Source organism: Annulohypoxylon maeteangense (genome assembly GCF_022496945.1).
Source record: "Annulohypoxylon maeteangense strain CBS 123835 unplaced genomic scaffold GGS22scaffold_32, whole genome shotgun sequence".
Taxonomy (NCBI): Eukaryota; Fungi; Ascomycota; class Sordariomycetes; order Xylariales; family Hypoxylaceae; genus Annulohypoxylon; species Annulohypoxylon maeteangense.
Genome location: NW_025953279.1, coordinates 71,582 through 85,593, shown reverse-complemented (window position 1 = coordinate 85,593; position 14,012 = coordinate 71,582). Strand labels below are relative to the sequence as shown.

The window sequence follows — 14,012 nt, the reverse complement described above, 5'->3', positions numbered from 1 at the left end:
TAAACTTAATAAAAAGCGGGAGGAAATTGTCCGTGCTCAAATGTCTAACCCAACAAACCCTTGTAGATTTTACGTAAGCTGGAGGAAGCTACAGTTCGCCTTCCTAAATGTTGTTAGTGCAACAGGCGATAGGTGCGACTGGACACTGGACAAATGTTATTGAAGAATTCCAGAACTCTAACTTGTCACTTTAATGTTCCCTACCTTTCAACAACTGAACACCGCATTTAGAAATCCCATCCCATCCTAATCCATTCACCCATCCACCCATCCAACTTTAGTTGCCGGCCTACATACATATGTAGCCAATCCATGCAGATCCTCAAGTACTCTAATCTTCGCATCGGTACCTCCCTAACGATTTCGAACTATCCCTGACCTATCATGGAGTCTTCCGCCCTCACCCCAGAAGACTACAAGGCCCTCGAGGCGACGAGGCTGCGGCTCATGCAGATCTCTAGTGCTATTGGCACCCTCAAGGCGAACGTTTTATCTAGCAATCCGCTTCCAAACCTGTGCGTACCTCGTATATGTTTAGTGCGGTATTCTGTTCATTCTTACCTACTGATTATCTTACTTTGCTTGCCTGTGTTCTGTGCTCCTATATACTGATCATATCGCGTTTCAGGGAATCGCTTCAGAACCATGCAGATATTCTACAAGGCAAGATTCAGAGCGTCCTCAGCGTCATGATGCCTATGGCAGACACCTTCAACCGTATCGTGGTCCACCCTTCTACGAATTTCCCTGGTCGCACCCAGGAGCAGATACTCCTACAGCTGTTACGAAAGAAGCCAGAACCAGACGTCGCGACGGCGATGGGAGAGGGAAGAAAGATTTTCGCAGGATTGACTCAAGCATCAGATCCCTCCGATGCACACGCCAATGCCGAGACGGGTAGCGGGAAGGGGGTCGAGGAATTAGAAGCTGTATGGGCATCGACACGAGAGTTCTTCCAAAACCGCCTCGCGGAATATGTACAGGGCGAGGGAGATGATATGTTCACGGAGGAAGAGCGCGCGCGGGGGGTCGAGAACGTGCGGACGGGGCTTAAGAGATCGCTGCTGGAGGACGAGGATGAGGAAGAAGACGATAGTGACGACGACGTAATGGAGATTGATCGACCGCCGCCCCCGCCGGCACCTGGCGTCGCGACTCAAGAGGTCGATGGCGCAGCGCTGGAAAGTGTCATGCGATTCGCGGCGAGGGGCGAGTTTGTTTCTCGGTGAGAATCCTGTGCGCTTATTGGTGGCATAGCGATATTTCTCCGAGTCCCAAGGGTTTGATGTGATGAGTTCCTATGGGTACCACTTTTAAGACGGCTTTCGAGCGGGCGCTTATAATTATATGGGCGGCTTTACATACGAGTCTCCACGTCTACTCCAACGATGAGGTCACGAGGAATGAGCTGAAGCAATTGTCACAGAGTGGGGTAACGGAATCTGACTGTCCTGATCCTATAGACTTCTATAGTGATTTTCGGGGTTCTATACTACCTCACTGATCGGCGTTAAGAGCGTAACTTTGGAAGAGAGGGGATCTCTTTTATGACAAAGGTATCCGACAGTTCCCGGTCAGCCTGGAGGCCTGCGGTCTCGGACTCGATGACGGAATGAGGAATAAGCAAATTGAAAAAAGCAATTCTCAGGTATTAAGCCAGCCACCCAGCCTACTGATAACAAAAATTTTCTCGTGAAACTAATTGCGCGAATAAGCAAAGGAGGAAACAAATATTCGATTCTCGTTTTCTCAGCCTCACCACCACGCACAGCGCAGACAACGCACATAAGCCGCAAGATATAATCTAGATTATAATCCAGTAAGCCCTTCGCAGACCTTCGCAGACACGATTAGTCACCGCGTCCCCATCTCCTCCCGTTGACCGGTCACGAATGCATCCCTGTGTGACCCATTCAGCCCTATGAGAGGCCAGTGCCGGCCGTACGTAAGCGCGAACGGGATCTGACTACCTACGTAGGTACGCAATATGTTTCGTTGAGTGGTTGAGCTTGCATTTATCCTCCTGCAATGCCGACGCGGCCCGATATATGACAATGGCCTAGTCTCTAAAACGAATGGCGCCTGTTCATGCGGAGTTAAAAAACAAAAAAAGGAGTTTTGTCGGTTTTTGCTTTCTTGATTTCTTTCTTAGAACCCGGCGACTGCGAATCCTCTATATGCAGCAATACCCGAAACAACGCAAGCTAATACGTGTTGATATTTGAACAGGGAAATAGATACTTCAGAAATCCAATCGGAATACAATTTCAGGGATGTCCAAGCATAGTTAAGAATTGTGCTATTCGACGAGCCGATCAGAATCAATCAGATCGATGCTGACTCGCAGGTTTGCACCTTACAAGCGGGCCGCCGTCGTATTGCCGTTACAGAGGTGATGACTTTTGCTTACGGCACAGGCGGCTCTCCAGCGACGTGACCAAGGAACCACCCCCCGTCGTAAGCTGATGTTATATCCAGCGGGTTTTCCCACCCATTCACCTGATAATTCTTATAACCGTCCCAACTTCGTTGCTGACGGACCTAAGTATTTGATTGGTTCATTGTTCCGTCTCATCTTTGGCGGTCAACGGTTAGATACGAAACAACAACAGCGTATAACCCCGTCGATATCGTGTGTTGTCTCATATATCAAGTGCATAACTGCGATCCTGGAAGAAATTACGCGGGTGTTTCTACTGTGCCTCTCACTATTCATTGGGGCCCTTGTTCCCGACTTTTCTGGGCACGTGGTGATCATTTCATTCTACTTTTACGCCCGTTGAATATATTGTGGACGATTCTCCTTTTCTCCTTTTTTTTCTTTGTTAGATTTCACTCTGAATTTCTGGACGGTCTCAATTCTAAATAGGACAACATGATTCGAGAGGAATTCAATGACGACTGTGATTGGGAGGGCGGAAACGTCATCTCATGGAGATCAACTCAATGCAAGCAGTATGGGGAAGAGCAAACCCTTCCTGATCCTGTCGACATCATGGATCTCAAATGTCCCGAAATAAAATCCTTAAATAAGGAAAACCTATCCGAATTTGAGGCTCTCATGCTAGGCGAAATATCGAATGACGGCAGTTCGGAAGATGAGCTGGACATAGATACTACTACCTGCAGTTCCGAGGACGATGGATTCTTCCCTTTCATGGACCTACCGCTTGAGATCAGACAGCAGATCTACCACTGGATTCATCTCATGAACCCCGTCAGGTTGACCCAGTTTGCACCATGGTACCCGATCCCGGTTAATCGTGGCTACTTCGTCCAAGCCATCACGGCACCACCTTCCAATGCCGATACGACAAAGACCCCTGAAGAAGACCCAGGGCCGGTAGCGACGGGAACGGCGCCACTCCTTTCACCCTGGCGTCCGTACTCCTGCATGCCATCCTCGATGCTCAGAGTGAGCAAGCAGATCTACTACGAGAGTAGAGAACTGCCGTTCCGGAACAACGAGTTCGTCTTTGTGAACTGGTTCGCCTCGGGCCTGTGGGCGGCGCGCTCATTCGTTAAGGGCTTACAGTCTTGGCAGATGCAAACGATGCACTACGCCCGACTCGAGCTCTTGTCTCGAGATCTTGCGGGCCGGCACGTGGATGAGTGGAAAGAGTTGTGCGGAGCATGGTCGAAAGGACTAAGAGGGTTGAGGCTGAAGATTCTGAGTAGTGGGGGAGGAGGAGTGGCGGGTGGGGGAGTCTCGTGGGTTGTTGCCGGCTCGCCTCAAAGGGGCGCCCCAACGGCTGGAGTAAGAGACGAAGAGGGCAAAATAGAAGAATGGGTCGAAAATGGACTTAAGCAACTCAAAAAGCTCCGGTGTTTGGAGGTCGAGCTGTCCGCTGCCGACTGGGATGAGAATATTAAACTAGAGTGGTGTCGAAGCTTAGAGGAGGCGTTGAACGAGTCGAAGACTGAGACGGAACAATACGTCCGAGTTTGCAGTGTTGAAAGAGCTAGGGATCTATAAGGAGGCACGGAAACGATCGTTACTGCCGTTATTGCAATCGCTACCTAGAAGAGATGGATCATACAAAAGGTTGCTTATGCCCACGTGGCCGTGTCTTAGGGCAGTCCCTACCGACGGGTCCGGGATGCAGCTGCTCTAGAACGGAAAGGTTCGGGGGCGAAACGTCCAAAGTGGGTCTAAAGCTCTCGGAGCTGTCAGGGGACCGTATATGTTCAGTCCAATACAACCTTATTATCGAAAACAACACGGATAGGGAAGCTGAGGCTATCCACGGTCGTTTCTTGGGTATGGTTATTTCTCATAGCGAAACGTCGACCACTGCAGCATGGTTTCTTTGTGGTACTCTATTGGTTTTGGTTCTGATTCATCTTAAACTTTAGACTCATATAGATGGGATGTTCGGACAGGGTTGGGCTGGGTTTGGTTGATTGGGTTGAACAAAGGGGATGGGATGGTACACCGGAGCATGTTCTAGATGTAATGCTAATAATGCTAGGCTTGAGCCGACTCCTTTCTCCTTCCGGTTTGGTATACACATAATATACATAAGACGTCTATACGAAACTACGATCGCTCCTCGTGAATACCGCGAAATACCGTGATAACTAATAAATCGTCTGATCTTTATTTGATTGAGGTCACCAGCATATCTAACGCGCGAGACCTATCACTCAGTTTCGTTGAGTCTCGGTATCGAGTTCCGATTCCTCTATCACCTGATTTCATTTCAGGGAATCTAATTGTGAGTTATCTATATTTAACTCTACATTCAGTTCACCTCAAAACTTCATTCATCTTCAGCCAGCCTGACTGATTTTTTCAATTTCAAAGGCAACACATCCCACTCTCTAGATATCACATCAGATCATACCACGTCCTTATTGGAAAGCATTAAACCCGAAGATCTTCGCAATTACAACCAAATAAACCTACCTATCCGTTATCCATATACCTGATTACTAGGTACCTACAACATCAACGATCTTCCTCCTTTCGCGAAGATGACCTATCAATTCCTCCCCGAAACAACCTCCCTTCTGACGCCCGACACGGTGCCTATCTTCCCTCTCGTATTCACAGCCGTCTGCGTGATCCCCGCCCTCGTCATAGGTGTATCCACTTTATGGTACGGCACCGAGACCTCGGCGCACTCGTGCTTCATGACGGGACTCCGGTTCTTCGCCATCGGCTTCGCGTACATGATCATCGGCGTCTTCTCCGTCCCGATCTTGGGCCTGCACTATGTCGACAAGTACTAGGGATGCTGGTCGAATGTGAATAGCTCTATGACTCGCGAGAGAGAATTGGTGGAGGAGGAGGACGAGACTGAGGTTCAGGGATTGGGTTTGGAGATCGAGAGTGTGGTTGAGATGGATGGCGGAAATGTTACGGCGGGCATGTGGGAGCGACGAACTTCCGTGGCGCTGAGCGATGCGAGTCAGCCGGATCTGGACGATATTCAACCCGATGTCTTCGATACGGGCGAGGTCAAGAAGAACGAGGAAACGGGCTGGAACGAGGTGTGGTAGATGGCGTGGGATGGAAGTGGGAGGACATGGAGAGTGTCAACTATTCCATGTAACCGCTGAAACGACACAGAACGTCGGGGATCCCATCGCTCAGCATCTAAAAAGCACAAGACGACTCTTCCACGTCTGGCTATTAGCAACACAGCAAGTAACATTGAACCACACGGGTACGAACGAAACACGACGTTATGACATCGGGGTACTCTTCGACATCGCACATTGAGGATATTCAGCATTAGTTCTCGAAAGTATGGTTACAATTCGTCTTTCGTTTATCGATATCTTCTTATGGGGGAGGAACTCGCATATGGGTGTTTTATTCCGAGTTTCACGAAACTACTTGCATCAGTACAATGAAGATACCTAGGTAGTTGCTACCAATATACGACTGCTTTCTTTGAGTTCATGACTATGCGTAGAAAATAAAATAGGCAACTATGTCGAGAATCGATAGGTAACGCCACAACGCGTGCTTTCTCAACTGCCCAGTGAGCGAATCCCGGTTACATAACCCAGTTACATAATAAGTCTATAGTCAGCATTCAATCTTCCAATTATTGAATCGTAAGCCATAATTGGTCAGATTATCGAGCATGGAATATTGAATTAAGTGCTTTTAGTTTATGCGAGATTCTGCTAATTTCGCGTTGGTAGATGAAAGAATGACTCAGAGCAAGCAGCAAGGAATATTGTGATATCGTGATGTCATTTGTAATTTACCCCAACGAGGTCCGCGGAGCTGAGTCTAACTGACCTGTTCGTTTTAGCTACTGCGCAACGATATTATTGTGATGTTTGTTACACTCGAATATTAGGTACCTATTTGGTGTGATTGAGCAGAATATTCATAAATCCTTAAAAACACTTGAATTGAAGTATCAGGTGTGTCCTATACCTAGTACTAGGTGATATAGGGCTGATGACTAATTCGATCGAGATTACATATGCGGGGATCGTGAGACCCTGACCAGACAGTCAGGCACGACGGCTTCGGCCCGCTGACTCAACTAAACATTGTCATCCTACTCCATTAACGGACATCGATCCCCGACCCCTGAAATAGTTGTTTACGTCTATGTTGTTGACTGGAGGAGTTTACGAGCATCTCTTGTAAACATATCGAATATAAATACCTGCAGGCTGCTGTACTAACCTTCATCTCATCTGTTTCTTTACTCCGACCATCATCTTCCGTCCGGAGAAAGAAAGAAAAAGAAGAAATGCACCATGGAAGCCCGTTGTCAATGTGGCGCCGTCTCGTTTAAGACACCCCTGGACAAGCCTCTCGCGCTGTATATTTGCCACTGTGCCGAATGTCGTCGCCAAACAAGCTCCGCCTTTGGCACATCAGCTATCTTCCCCCGGTTTCCGTTGCCACAGGCTGAGCTGCTGGCTTGCTATACGTGAGTCTTCGGAAGATTCGTACACACCTGTCCAATTAAGGGGTTGGTTAAGTGTATATGAATAGTTCTTTGGCTAATTGATATTGTGATAGTCGACCAACACACACAGGACATTCGTTGTATTGGTAAGTTTCACATGCAGCCCTTCTGTCTCATTAGGTGGCGTTCTCGAGTTAATTAATACGATTTCCATTAGTTATTTCTGTCGCAACTGTGGTACAAGGCTCATCCACACTACGCCGGTGAGCATTTTGCATGACCTATATGATACAATTGCTAACAGCGATCAAGGGCAAGAATGTCGTCTCTGTTAAAGGAGGGGTATGTACACTCTAGATTCGTCACACCCTATTCGCCCCTATTTTAAGCTTGAATCGTTTGAAGCCCGAAGTCATAAGAGAATCCTTATAACCCCAAACCGCCGTCATTGCCATCCTTGAACCTTGAATACTAATCACAGACACGACTGAAGTGCCTAGAGGGACTCGATTGGTCCCGCGCCATCCATATTTGGACTAAATCTGCCATGGTCCCTATCCCCGAGGGCTCGGAGGCTTTCTCAGAAGAGCCTTCAGAATCCGAGTATTGCACTTCGCAGGAATCTCTCGACCAACCTCCCGATGCCCCCGGGATGCTCGTGGGAACTGGCGGCTGGCCCACCCGAGAAAACATTATGGAGAAAGCTCCGAGTTCGAGTTCTGTAAAGGGCGCTTGCGAGTTGAGCGGTAAATTGGATATAGTAGGAGCTCCTATCTAATATCTTTCTACACCGGTTGTGGTGCCGATACCAAGGGTCTGGAGTTACCGACGCGGCGATTGATGGTAATTTGTACATATCTCCGGGATATACGGGCCGTAGATTAGTGAGTCATGATTATGAATATTTAATGATTTTGTTCCCAAAATGGCTTCCCTCGCCATTAAATTTACAAAGCTGCTTTTGAACGACTCAAAATCTTCCGATCGTCTGTACCGATAATAGTCTCATCTCGTCGCAGGTTGTTGTTTTGCGATATCCGAATGCTTGGCAGGGTCAAACACGTATATGGGAAACTCGAGGAATACAGTCCTCTTGGCGAAAGTAGGAAGCTTCTCATAGATCTGAGGAGGAAATGGAATAAGAATGCTAGTGCGATTCAGATACCGCTGGTAAGCATCCCAACTCAGACCATTCTCATAACGCTTCTTGGCTCCAGGGCGCTCGGAAAGCGGAAGGCCTGATACAAACATAAGAAGGATGGTGAGGAAGAACGGCCCCAAAATCGTGGCGTAGAGGGCTTTAAAGGCTTGTCCGCCGACCGAGCCGTCTGCCGCGGCAGAAACTGCTATCATGTAAATAGCTATCGTTGTCAGCACACATTACCGGTACCACAAGCCAGAAAACTCACAGAACTGCATAATAATCTCGCCAAAATAATTCGGATGCCGACACCAGCCAAAGAACCCCGTATCGCAAAACGCGCTCTTATCATTCTTCGCCCTAAACACCATCCTCTGCACATCGCTCACACTCTCCATAACAAATCCAATCGCAAACAAAACCACGCCCGCGATATCCCGACCTGTCCCAAAAGACGCTTGGGGAGAGTACTCCCGGACAGCGGGCGAATTCAACACCGTGACGGGCAACGACACAATCCACACCCACAGCATCTGGAACACCCAGAAGCCGAGGAAAGGGAAGAATTTATCGCGCTTGTCGTCGAAGCGATCGTCCTTGCCCGTCTTGAGCACGCGATATAGCAGGAAGAGCGAGAGACGCAGGCCCCAGGCCATGATGAACACCGATGCGACTATCTGCCGTGCATCGGGGTTGCGGCTGAATGCTAAGGTGATGATGGCTAGGACTACGAAGTTGGTGCCTCCGGCGAAGTCTACGGTTGGGTTAGTGGTGGCAAGAGGTATGTATATTGGGAAGTTGGGAGGTGAACCTGTTAATTTGTCGAATTTGAGGCTGAATGCGATTGAGAAGAAGAATAGCTGGTATGCGATTGTAATAAGTAGTGTGATGGCGAGGTAGTACCTGTCGAGGACGTGGATGCCGTCTACCATGATTTCGGATTCGACGTATATGAGAAACTGTCTTATTATTTCGAATTATGTAAATTATTTTATTTTAAGTGGAAAAAGCTTCAATTTCTATGATTTAGACGTGTCTAGGAAATAAGGATAACGAGAATGAGGATCAAACGCAATAGAGAATTATGAAACAGTTGAGCCCTGTAGTTGGGAATGAAACGGTGGGGTGATATATCTATTCCAAGTTCCCCTTTCCTTTTTACGATAATCATTATCGATTCCAATTTATGTAGTTTTAAATCAATAAGGGATACATGGCTATGATATGATGAATCATGAAGATTCTCAATGAGACAGATCACGAGATTCGATGGCGGTGATAACAGAACACCCCGACAATCGCTAAAGTTCAGCACTAAATCCCTAGCGCCTGCTAGAGTTTAGTCTCCGTACCACTGTAATCCAGCCCCGCGACGTCATCATTTGGCGCTCTCTGTTCGCATCTAATCAAGGCCTCATCCAGCAAAGACTCATTCTACTCAACTCAACCAAATTTAACACCAAAAAGTCAATTCTCAAGCCCATTAGCAGAACGATAAACGTACAATCATGCACCACACTCTCGCCAAATCACCATATCACCAATCATCCCGCCCATCGCCCATGAAGAATGAACATAAGAATCGCATTTACCAGAGCAGCCAAAGCGCAGCCTGGTAGCAATGCGACCGGACCCTAGTTAATACAGAAAATTACTTGATACAGAACCCCCCCAACTCCTATACGTGTCTGTCTGCCGACCGATCGTGATGTAGCGAGAATGGGACAGTAATAAAAAAAAAGAACCACCCAGAACTCCTGTCTCGACTGGAGACTTCCAACGGGAACAAAGATGCGCGCAATCTGCAAAAACAAGCTCATTCCACAACCCGACTCCTCATTCGTGCATGTCTTAAATCCACCGCATTTATACAGTCATCATGGAGAATTCATCGCCAACTGCTTCCTCTGTCCCTCCTCATGCTACCACCAGCCATCGCCGAACTACCAATAGTAATTCGACGGCCACGGCTGCTAGTAGCTTCCATTCTCTCCCTTCTCTCGCTCGGGCTTGCGAGTCCGCTCATGCCGCGCACGCTACTGCTAAGGTTCATGCGTCTAGCCTGGCCGGGCGTAAAAGCCTTGGACTGACCTACGCCCATATCTTGCGGCGAGCAGCTGATGGGAGGGCTCCTACGACGCTCCGCACTACCACGTCGTAATCGCGAGATGCCGTTTGTGCTTGATGCGAGGGGACCCGAGTAACTAACGCTGGTCTTGTGTGCGCCGGTAAGGGATCCGATTGACGACACTCTTCTAGAGGCCGAAGCGGCGCCCGTTACGCTTCCCGCTAACGAGGATAGACGCTTTGGTCTCTTGCTCGCGTGGATCGCCGAACGTAGCTTAGACGTGTCGATGATCGCGGAATTTTCTGAATCGGATGAAGGGGGGTGGTTCTCGTCGTAAGACGAAAATGATGATACACGAGGTGCGGGTATTTGTGAGGGGCTTAGAGAAAGGCGTGTCTTCGGAGAGTAGATATTAGCTGCTCTCGAGACATCGAGATTTCGCAAAGGGCTAGGCTTATCCTCGCCCTCAGAAGAAGATGATGTGGGGTTTATGGAGATGGTAGGTGGTGTGGGTGAGCCTCCAGCATCCGATGGTCGAGCTTTTGACAAGAATCCTGCCTGAAACCTGTTAGGCTTCGAGACGGGGATGCTTGATATCTCTGGAATAGTAAGAGAAGGACTTGATTCCTCATTAGCACTATCTGTGTTATCCTTGTGAAGGATGAGCGGGATAGCAGAAACTTGCGGTATCGCCTTCTGTGGTGAGCTGCGTTCCGGCGAATACCCGAACTTTTGAGGAGTCTTTTCGAAGTCTGCTAAAGTGCCAGATTCGCCATCGTCGTCGCGCCATCGCACTCCACGTTTGGAAGGCGACTTCTTCTTGGAAGGGGTAAACGAGACGCCTTTTCGTGCGTTGAGTGCCTTACGGCGTCGAGGTGACCCCTTAAATGGCGACCCAGGCATCGGCTGTGGCTGAGATGCTACAACAGCCGCCAAGGCCGGGTTTGGTATCGGTTTAACTGCCTCTTTGCTGAGGTTTGCCGTCTTCTTACGTTTCGGGGTCCCGCGTTTTGTAGGAGGGAATGCTTCTACTGGCATTTTACCTCCGTCAGGTTTGACTACTTGAGCAGTAGCCGTAAACCCGGTGTCGAGCAAACGGTGGATAATATTCTTGGCGTGGGCAACCGCCTCTTCTTCGCTCATATTTATGGTATCCGCGAGGGATGAGAGGATTTCGAATTGCGCCGTCAAGAGGACTTGCATAATGCCCGCATCACCTGCGCGATCTTGCTCGAGAACTTCGCGATCAGCTTCTCGAGCAAAATTGGCTTTCCATAATTCTGCCTCTCTTGTTAGACTTTCGACCTCGCCGTTGTCCACTGCATGTCCATCACCCGAAGGTAGTTGGCTGATACTATGTTGGAGAGCTCCGTCAATAGCGCGCTCCCAATTCATCTTGTTCAGCTTTTGGTGGATATGCTGTCGGCTGTCCTCGAGTTCTAGTTGAATGCCTACTGCTGTTTTGCGCATGGTTGTAAGGTTGGATGGCATGTCATCCTCGTCTTCTTTCATATCACAAACCGTATCAAACGCCGCAATCCATGATGATAATAGTCCAATACGGCGCTCGATACCGCGTTGCTTCTTCATAAGGTTAACCTTTTCTTGTCGCTCGGCCTGTGAATTCTCATATGCTGTTTGGATCCTCTGAACACCTTCTTTTACAGACCAACTCTTCTTCTCCAATTGCTTCTGAAACTTGGCGAAAAATATTCTCTCGGCGTCCTTCTGCTGTGCCTTGAGTTCGTTAATCAAGGCCATCTGTTCGTCGATCTTGACCAAGAAGTCCTTGACGTGTCGATTGACATTGAAAACGTTCCGCGTCACCTTGGTCTGGATGTTCTTTGCTCGGTTGGCATATCGTAGAGTGTTTTGCGTCTCGTCAAAGTGGGCGCTAGACGGGCTAACACAAACTATCATGACCGTCTTGCAGTTACCTCCCAATGAGAACTTCAATAGGCGTGTCAGCTTGCTGTTTCGGTAAGGTACGTGGTTTTTCTTTCGAGGATCGCAGAGCGCATTAATACAGCTGCCTAACGCGAGCAAGGACTTGTTGATATTTGCACCCTCCATGAGCCTCTCTCCTCGATTCTTGGTGGCGCTGGCTCGCTCGCTACCTGCAAGATCAATGATGCTCAGGGTTGCCATAGTGTGGGGTTCATTGACGGCTGCGTTGCGATCTTTCTGGGCGATGTTAATCTGAAGGACGGCGTGAGATCGAGATGAAGTTGCATTCGCCTCCGTAGGCGATACCGTCCGGTACTCGTTTCCCTGGACGATCATGTCCATAACTTCTTGTACGTCTTTTGGATGATGACTTGTGAGTCCGGACACGGTGACGCCTGCGTTGGAATCCTCGCGGAGCATCAATCCTTGCTTGCTGCCGCCGGGGACTAGCAGATCTCGAATAGTTTCGTTGTAGATCTCTAAATATGATAAGGATATCTCAGTATGTTTCTCGTCGCTACGGTCGGAAATCTTCTCGAAGAGCTCTTGCATCGTCAAGAATATGATTCCAGGCATCTGAGAAGTTCCGGTGATTGTATGCGTCTTGCCGCATCCTGTGGCTCCGTACGCAAATACAGTCGCATTGTAGCCGTCGAGGACGCTATCTAATAAGGTCTTTGTCGTAGCCTCGTATACTTCTGTCTGGGAGGTGTTCTCGTCGAATATTCGGTCGAAGGCGAAGACTTGGTCTTTGACTTTCTTGCCATTCGGCACTACCGATCTGGAAAACTTCTGCACGGGGTTATCTTCCGGTGGATCGAATACTCTGTGATAAAGATGTCAGTTGTCAGCTATTAACCGTATGAATTTTAATGATCAAAGATGTATATATGTACATGTGTATTTATAGGGGCGTGTAAACATACAGGCATCGGTCATCGACTACTTTAATAACGGAGCGTATGCCACTTTGCTTAAGCTTCGGTTGAGGAGCTGCTGCTAAGGAACCATCTCCTAGGAATAGAGTGCCGTCATCGTTGCGTTGCCTGTGGTTATCATGTTAGAACCGTGGTCATTCATATCAATTCGTATATTGGGCCAGGCTGACGTACAATTGTGCTGCTTCTCTGATTGTGAATGGCCGCACTCGCACTTTTAACATCTATATTAGTACCGTCTCCCCTATCTGATGTAGTTCGGCTATCTTACCTGCGACGGTGATGGACGAAGCACCCGGATCCTTGAATGAAGCCATGCTGGGCGCCTATGTAATGGTTGCTGCTGTTGTTGTTATATCCCCTTAATTGAGCTCCCCCTACAAAATCGTCATGAAGTTAAAGTAAAGCTGTCGTCATAAGCAAGAGCGAGAAATAGTGAGTGCTCGTGTAGGTAAGTAAAGGAATCAACAATCGCCGTGTTTTCTAACGCCAAATTATAAATTAGACCAACTGTTTTTGTTAGTATTAGGGTAAGGCGTCGTCAAGACCCGTATGATTCGTGATTCATGTGGAAGATGTAGGAGGTACGGTGTAGTCATCAAAAATTTCAATGTTGTCAATGGGACAATTGCTGCTAAGTATTATTGTATTAAAACATTAAAACCCGCTAAAAAACAGTGTTGATTGTACCCTACTAAAAGTCACCACAGCAACCGGCAGCTGCCTTGTTTTTAGCCTTCAGCCCCGATGTAAAAGTAGTGGAGAACCAAAACACACCCCCTAGCTGAGAAGCTTTGGATTGGCTGTTAGCAGCTTCGCTAAATTAGTGCACCCCAGAACATTTGTTTCAATTAGTTTTTACCCAATCAGAGACGATTTCTTCATAGGGGAGGTACCTTAGTATATCAACACCAAATAATTGTTGTTCATATGATGCTGTATTATAATAGTATTCCTCAATACAATCTTGACAATAATAATCGAATACTCAACACATTGTAATCCAGTGCAGAAAGACCAGAATTAAACCA

General features: G+C 48.0%; 6 protein-coding genes across 6 annotated transcripts; 4 read left to right on the top strand and 2 right to left on the bottom strand.

Annotated features, from left to right (window-relative positions):
* Window positions 1-274: 274 nt before the first annotated feature.
* Window positions 275-1,370, top strand: GGS22DRAFT_100493 (mediator of RNA polymerase II transcription complex subunit 8-domain-containing protein). Its single transcript, XM_047957668.1, has 2 exons — window positions 275-515; window positions 629-1,370. The coding sequence occupies exons 1-2, from the start codon at window positions 385-387 to the stop codon at window positions 1,227-1,229; spliced, it is 732 nt and encodes a 243-aa protein (XP_047813891.1). The 5' UTR covers window positions 275-384; the 3' UTR covers window positions 1,230-1,370.
* A 1,099-nt stretch (window positions 1,371-2,469) lies between these two features.
* Window positions 2,470-4,538, top strand: GGS22DRAFT_100501 (uncharacterized protein). Its single transcript, XM_047957669.1, has 2 exons — window positions 2,470-4,261; window positions 4,473-4,538. Exon 1 carries the CDS (start codon window positions 2,876-2,878, stop codon window positions 3,974-3,976), a length of 1,101 nt encoding a protein of 366 aa, XP_047813890.1. The 5' UTR covers window positions 2,470-2,875; the 3' UTR covers window positions 3,977-4,261; window positions 4,473-4,538.
* Window positions 4,539-4,977: 439 nt separating this feature from the next.
* Window positions 4,978-5,894, top strand: GGS22DRAFT_198377 (uncharacterized protein; the record flags this gene model as incomplete). The annotated part of the gene is made up of 2 exons (XM_047966126.1): window positions 4,978-5,228; window positions 5,259-5,894. 2 exons carry the CDS (start codon window positions 4,978-4,980, stop codon window positions 5,503-5,505), a joined length of 498 nt encoding a protein of 165 aa, XP_047813889.1. The 3' UTR covers window positions 5,506-5,894.
* Window positions 5,895-6,185: 291 nt separating this feature from the next.
* On the top strand, window positions 6,186-7,797 carry GGS22DRAFT_100427 (Mss4-like protein). Its single transcript, XM_047957666.1, has 7 exons — window positions 6,186-6,216; window positions 6,273-6,387; window positions 6,443-6,908; window positions 7,001-7,033; window positions 7,105-7,150; window positions 7,200-7,229; window positions 7,381-7,797. The coding sequence occupies exons 3-7, from the start codon at window positions 6,733-6,735 to the stop codon at window positions 7,663-7,665; spliced, it is 570 nt and encodes a 189-aa protein (XP_047813888.1). The 5' UTR covers window positions 6,186-6,216; window positions 6,273-6,387; window positions 6,443-6,732; the 3' UTR covers window positions 7,666-7,797.
* Window positions 7,779-9,050, bottom strand: GGS22DRAFT_100454 (DUF1295-domain-containing protein). Its single transcript, XM_047957667.1, has 3 exons — window positions 8,840-9,050; window positions 8,297-8,782; window positions 7,779-8,248 (listed from the first exon to the last, which is right to left on the bottom strand). Exons 1-3 carry the CDS (start codon window positions 8,958-8,960, stop codon window positions 7,893-7,895), a joined length of 963 nt encoding a protein of 320 aa, XP_047813887.1. The 5' UTR covers window positions 8,961-9,050; the 3' UTR covers window positions 7,779-7,892.
* Window positions 9,051-9,643: 593 nt separating this feature from the next.
* Window positions 9,644-13,579, bottom strand: GGS22DRAFT_100416 (kinesin-domain-containing protein). Its single transcript, XM_047957665.1, has 4 exons — window positions 13,253-13,579; window positions 13,156-13,195; window positions 12,970-13,089; window positions 9,644-12,869 (listed from the first exon to the last, which is right to left on the bottom strand). Exons 1-4 carry the CDS (start codon window positions 13,296-13,298, stop codon window positions 9,917-9,919), a joined length of 3,159 nt encoding a protein of 1,052 aa, XP_047813886.1. The 5' UTR covers window positions 13,299-13,579; the 3' UTR covers window positions 9,644-9,916.
* Between the last annotated feature and the right edge of the window lie 433 nt (window positions 13,580-14,012).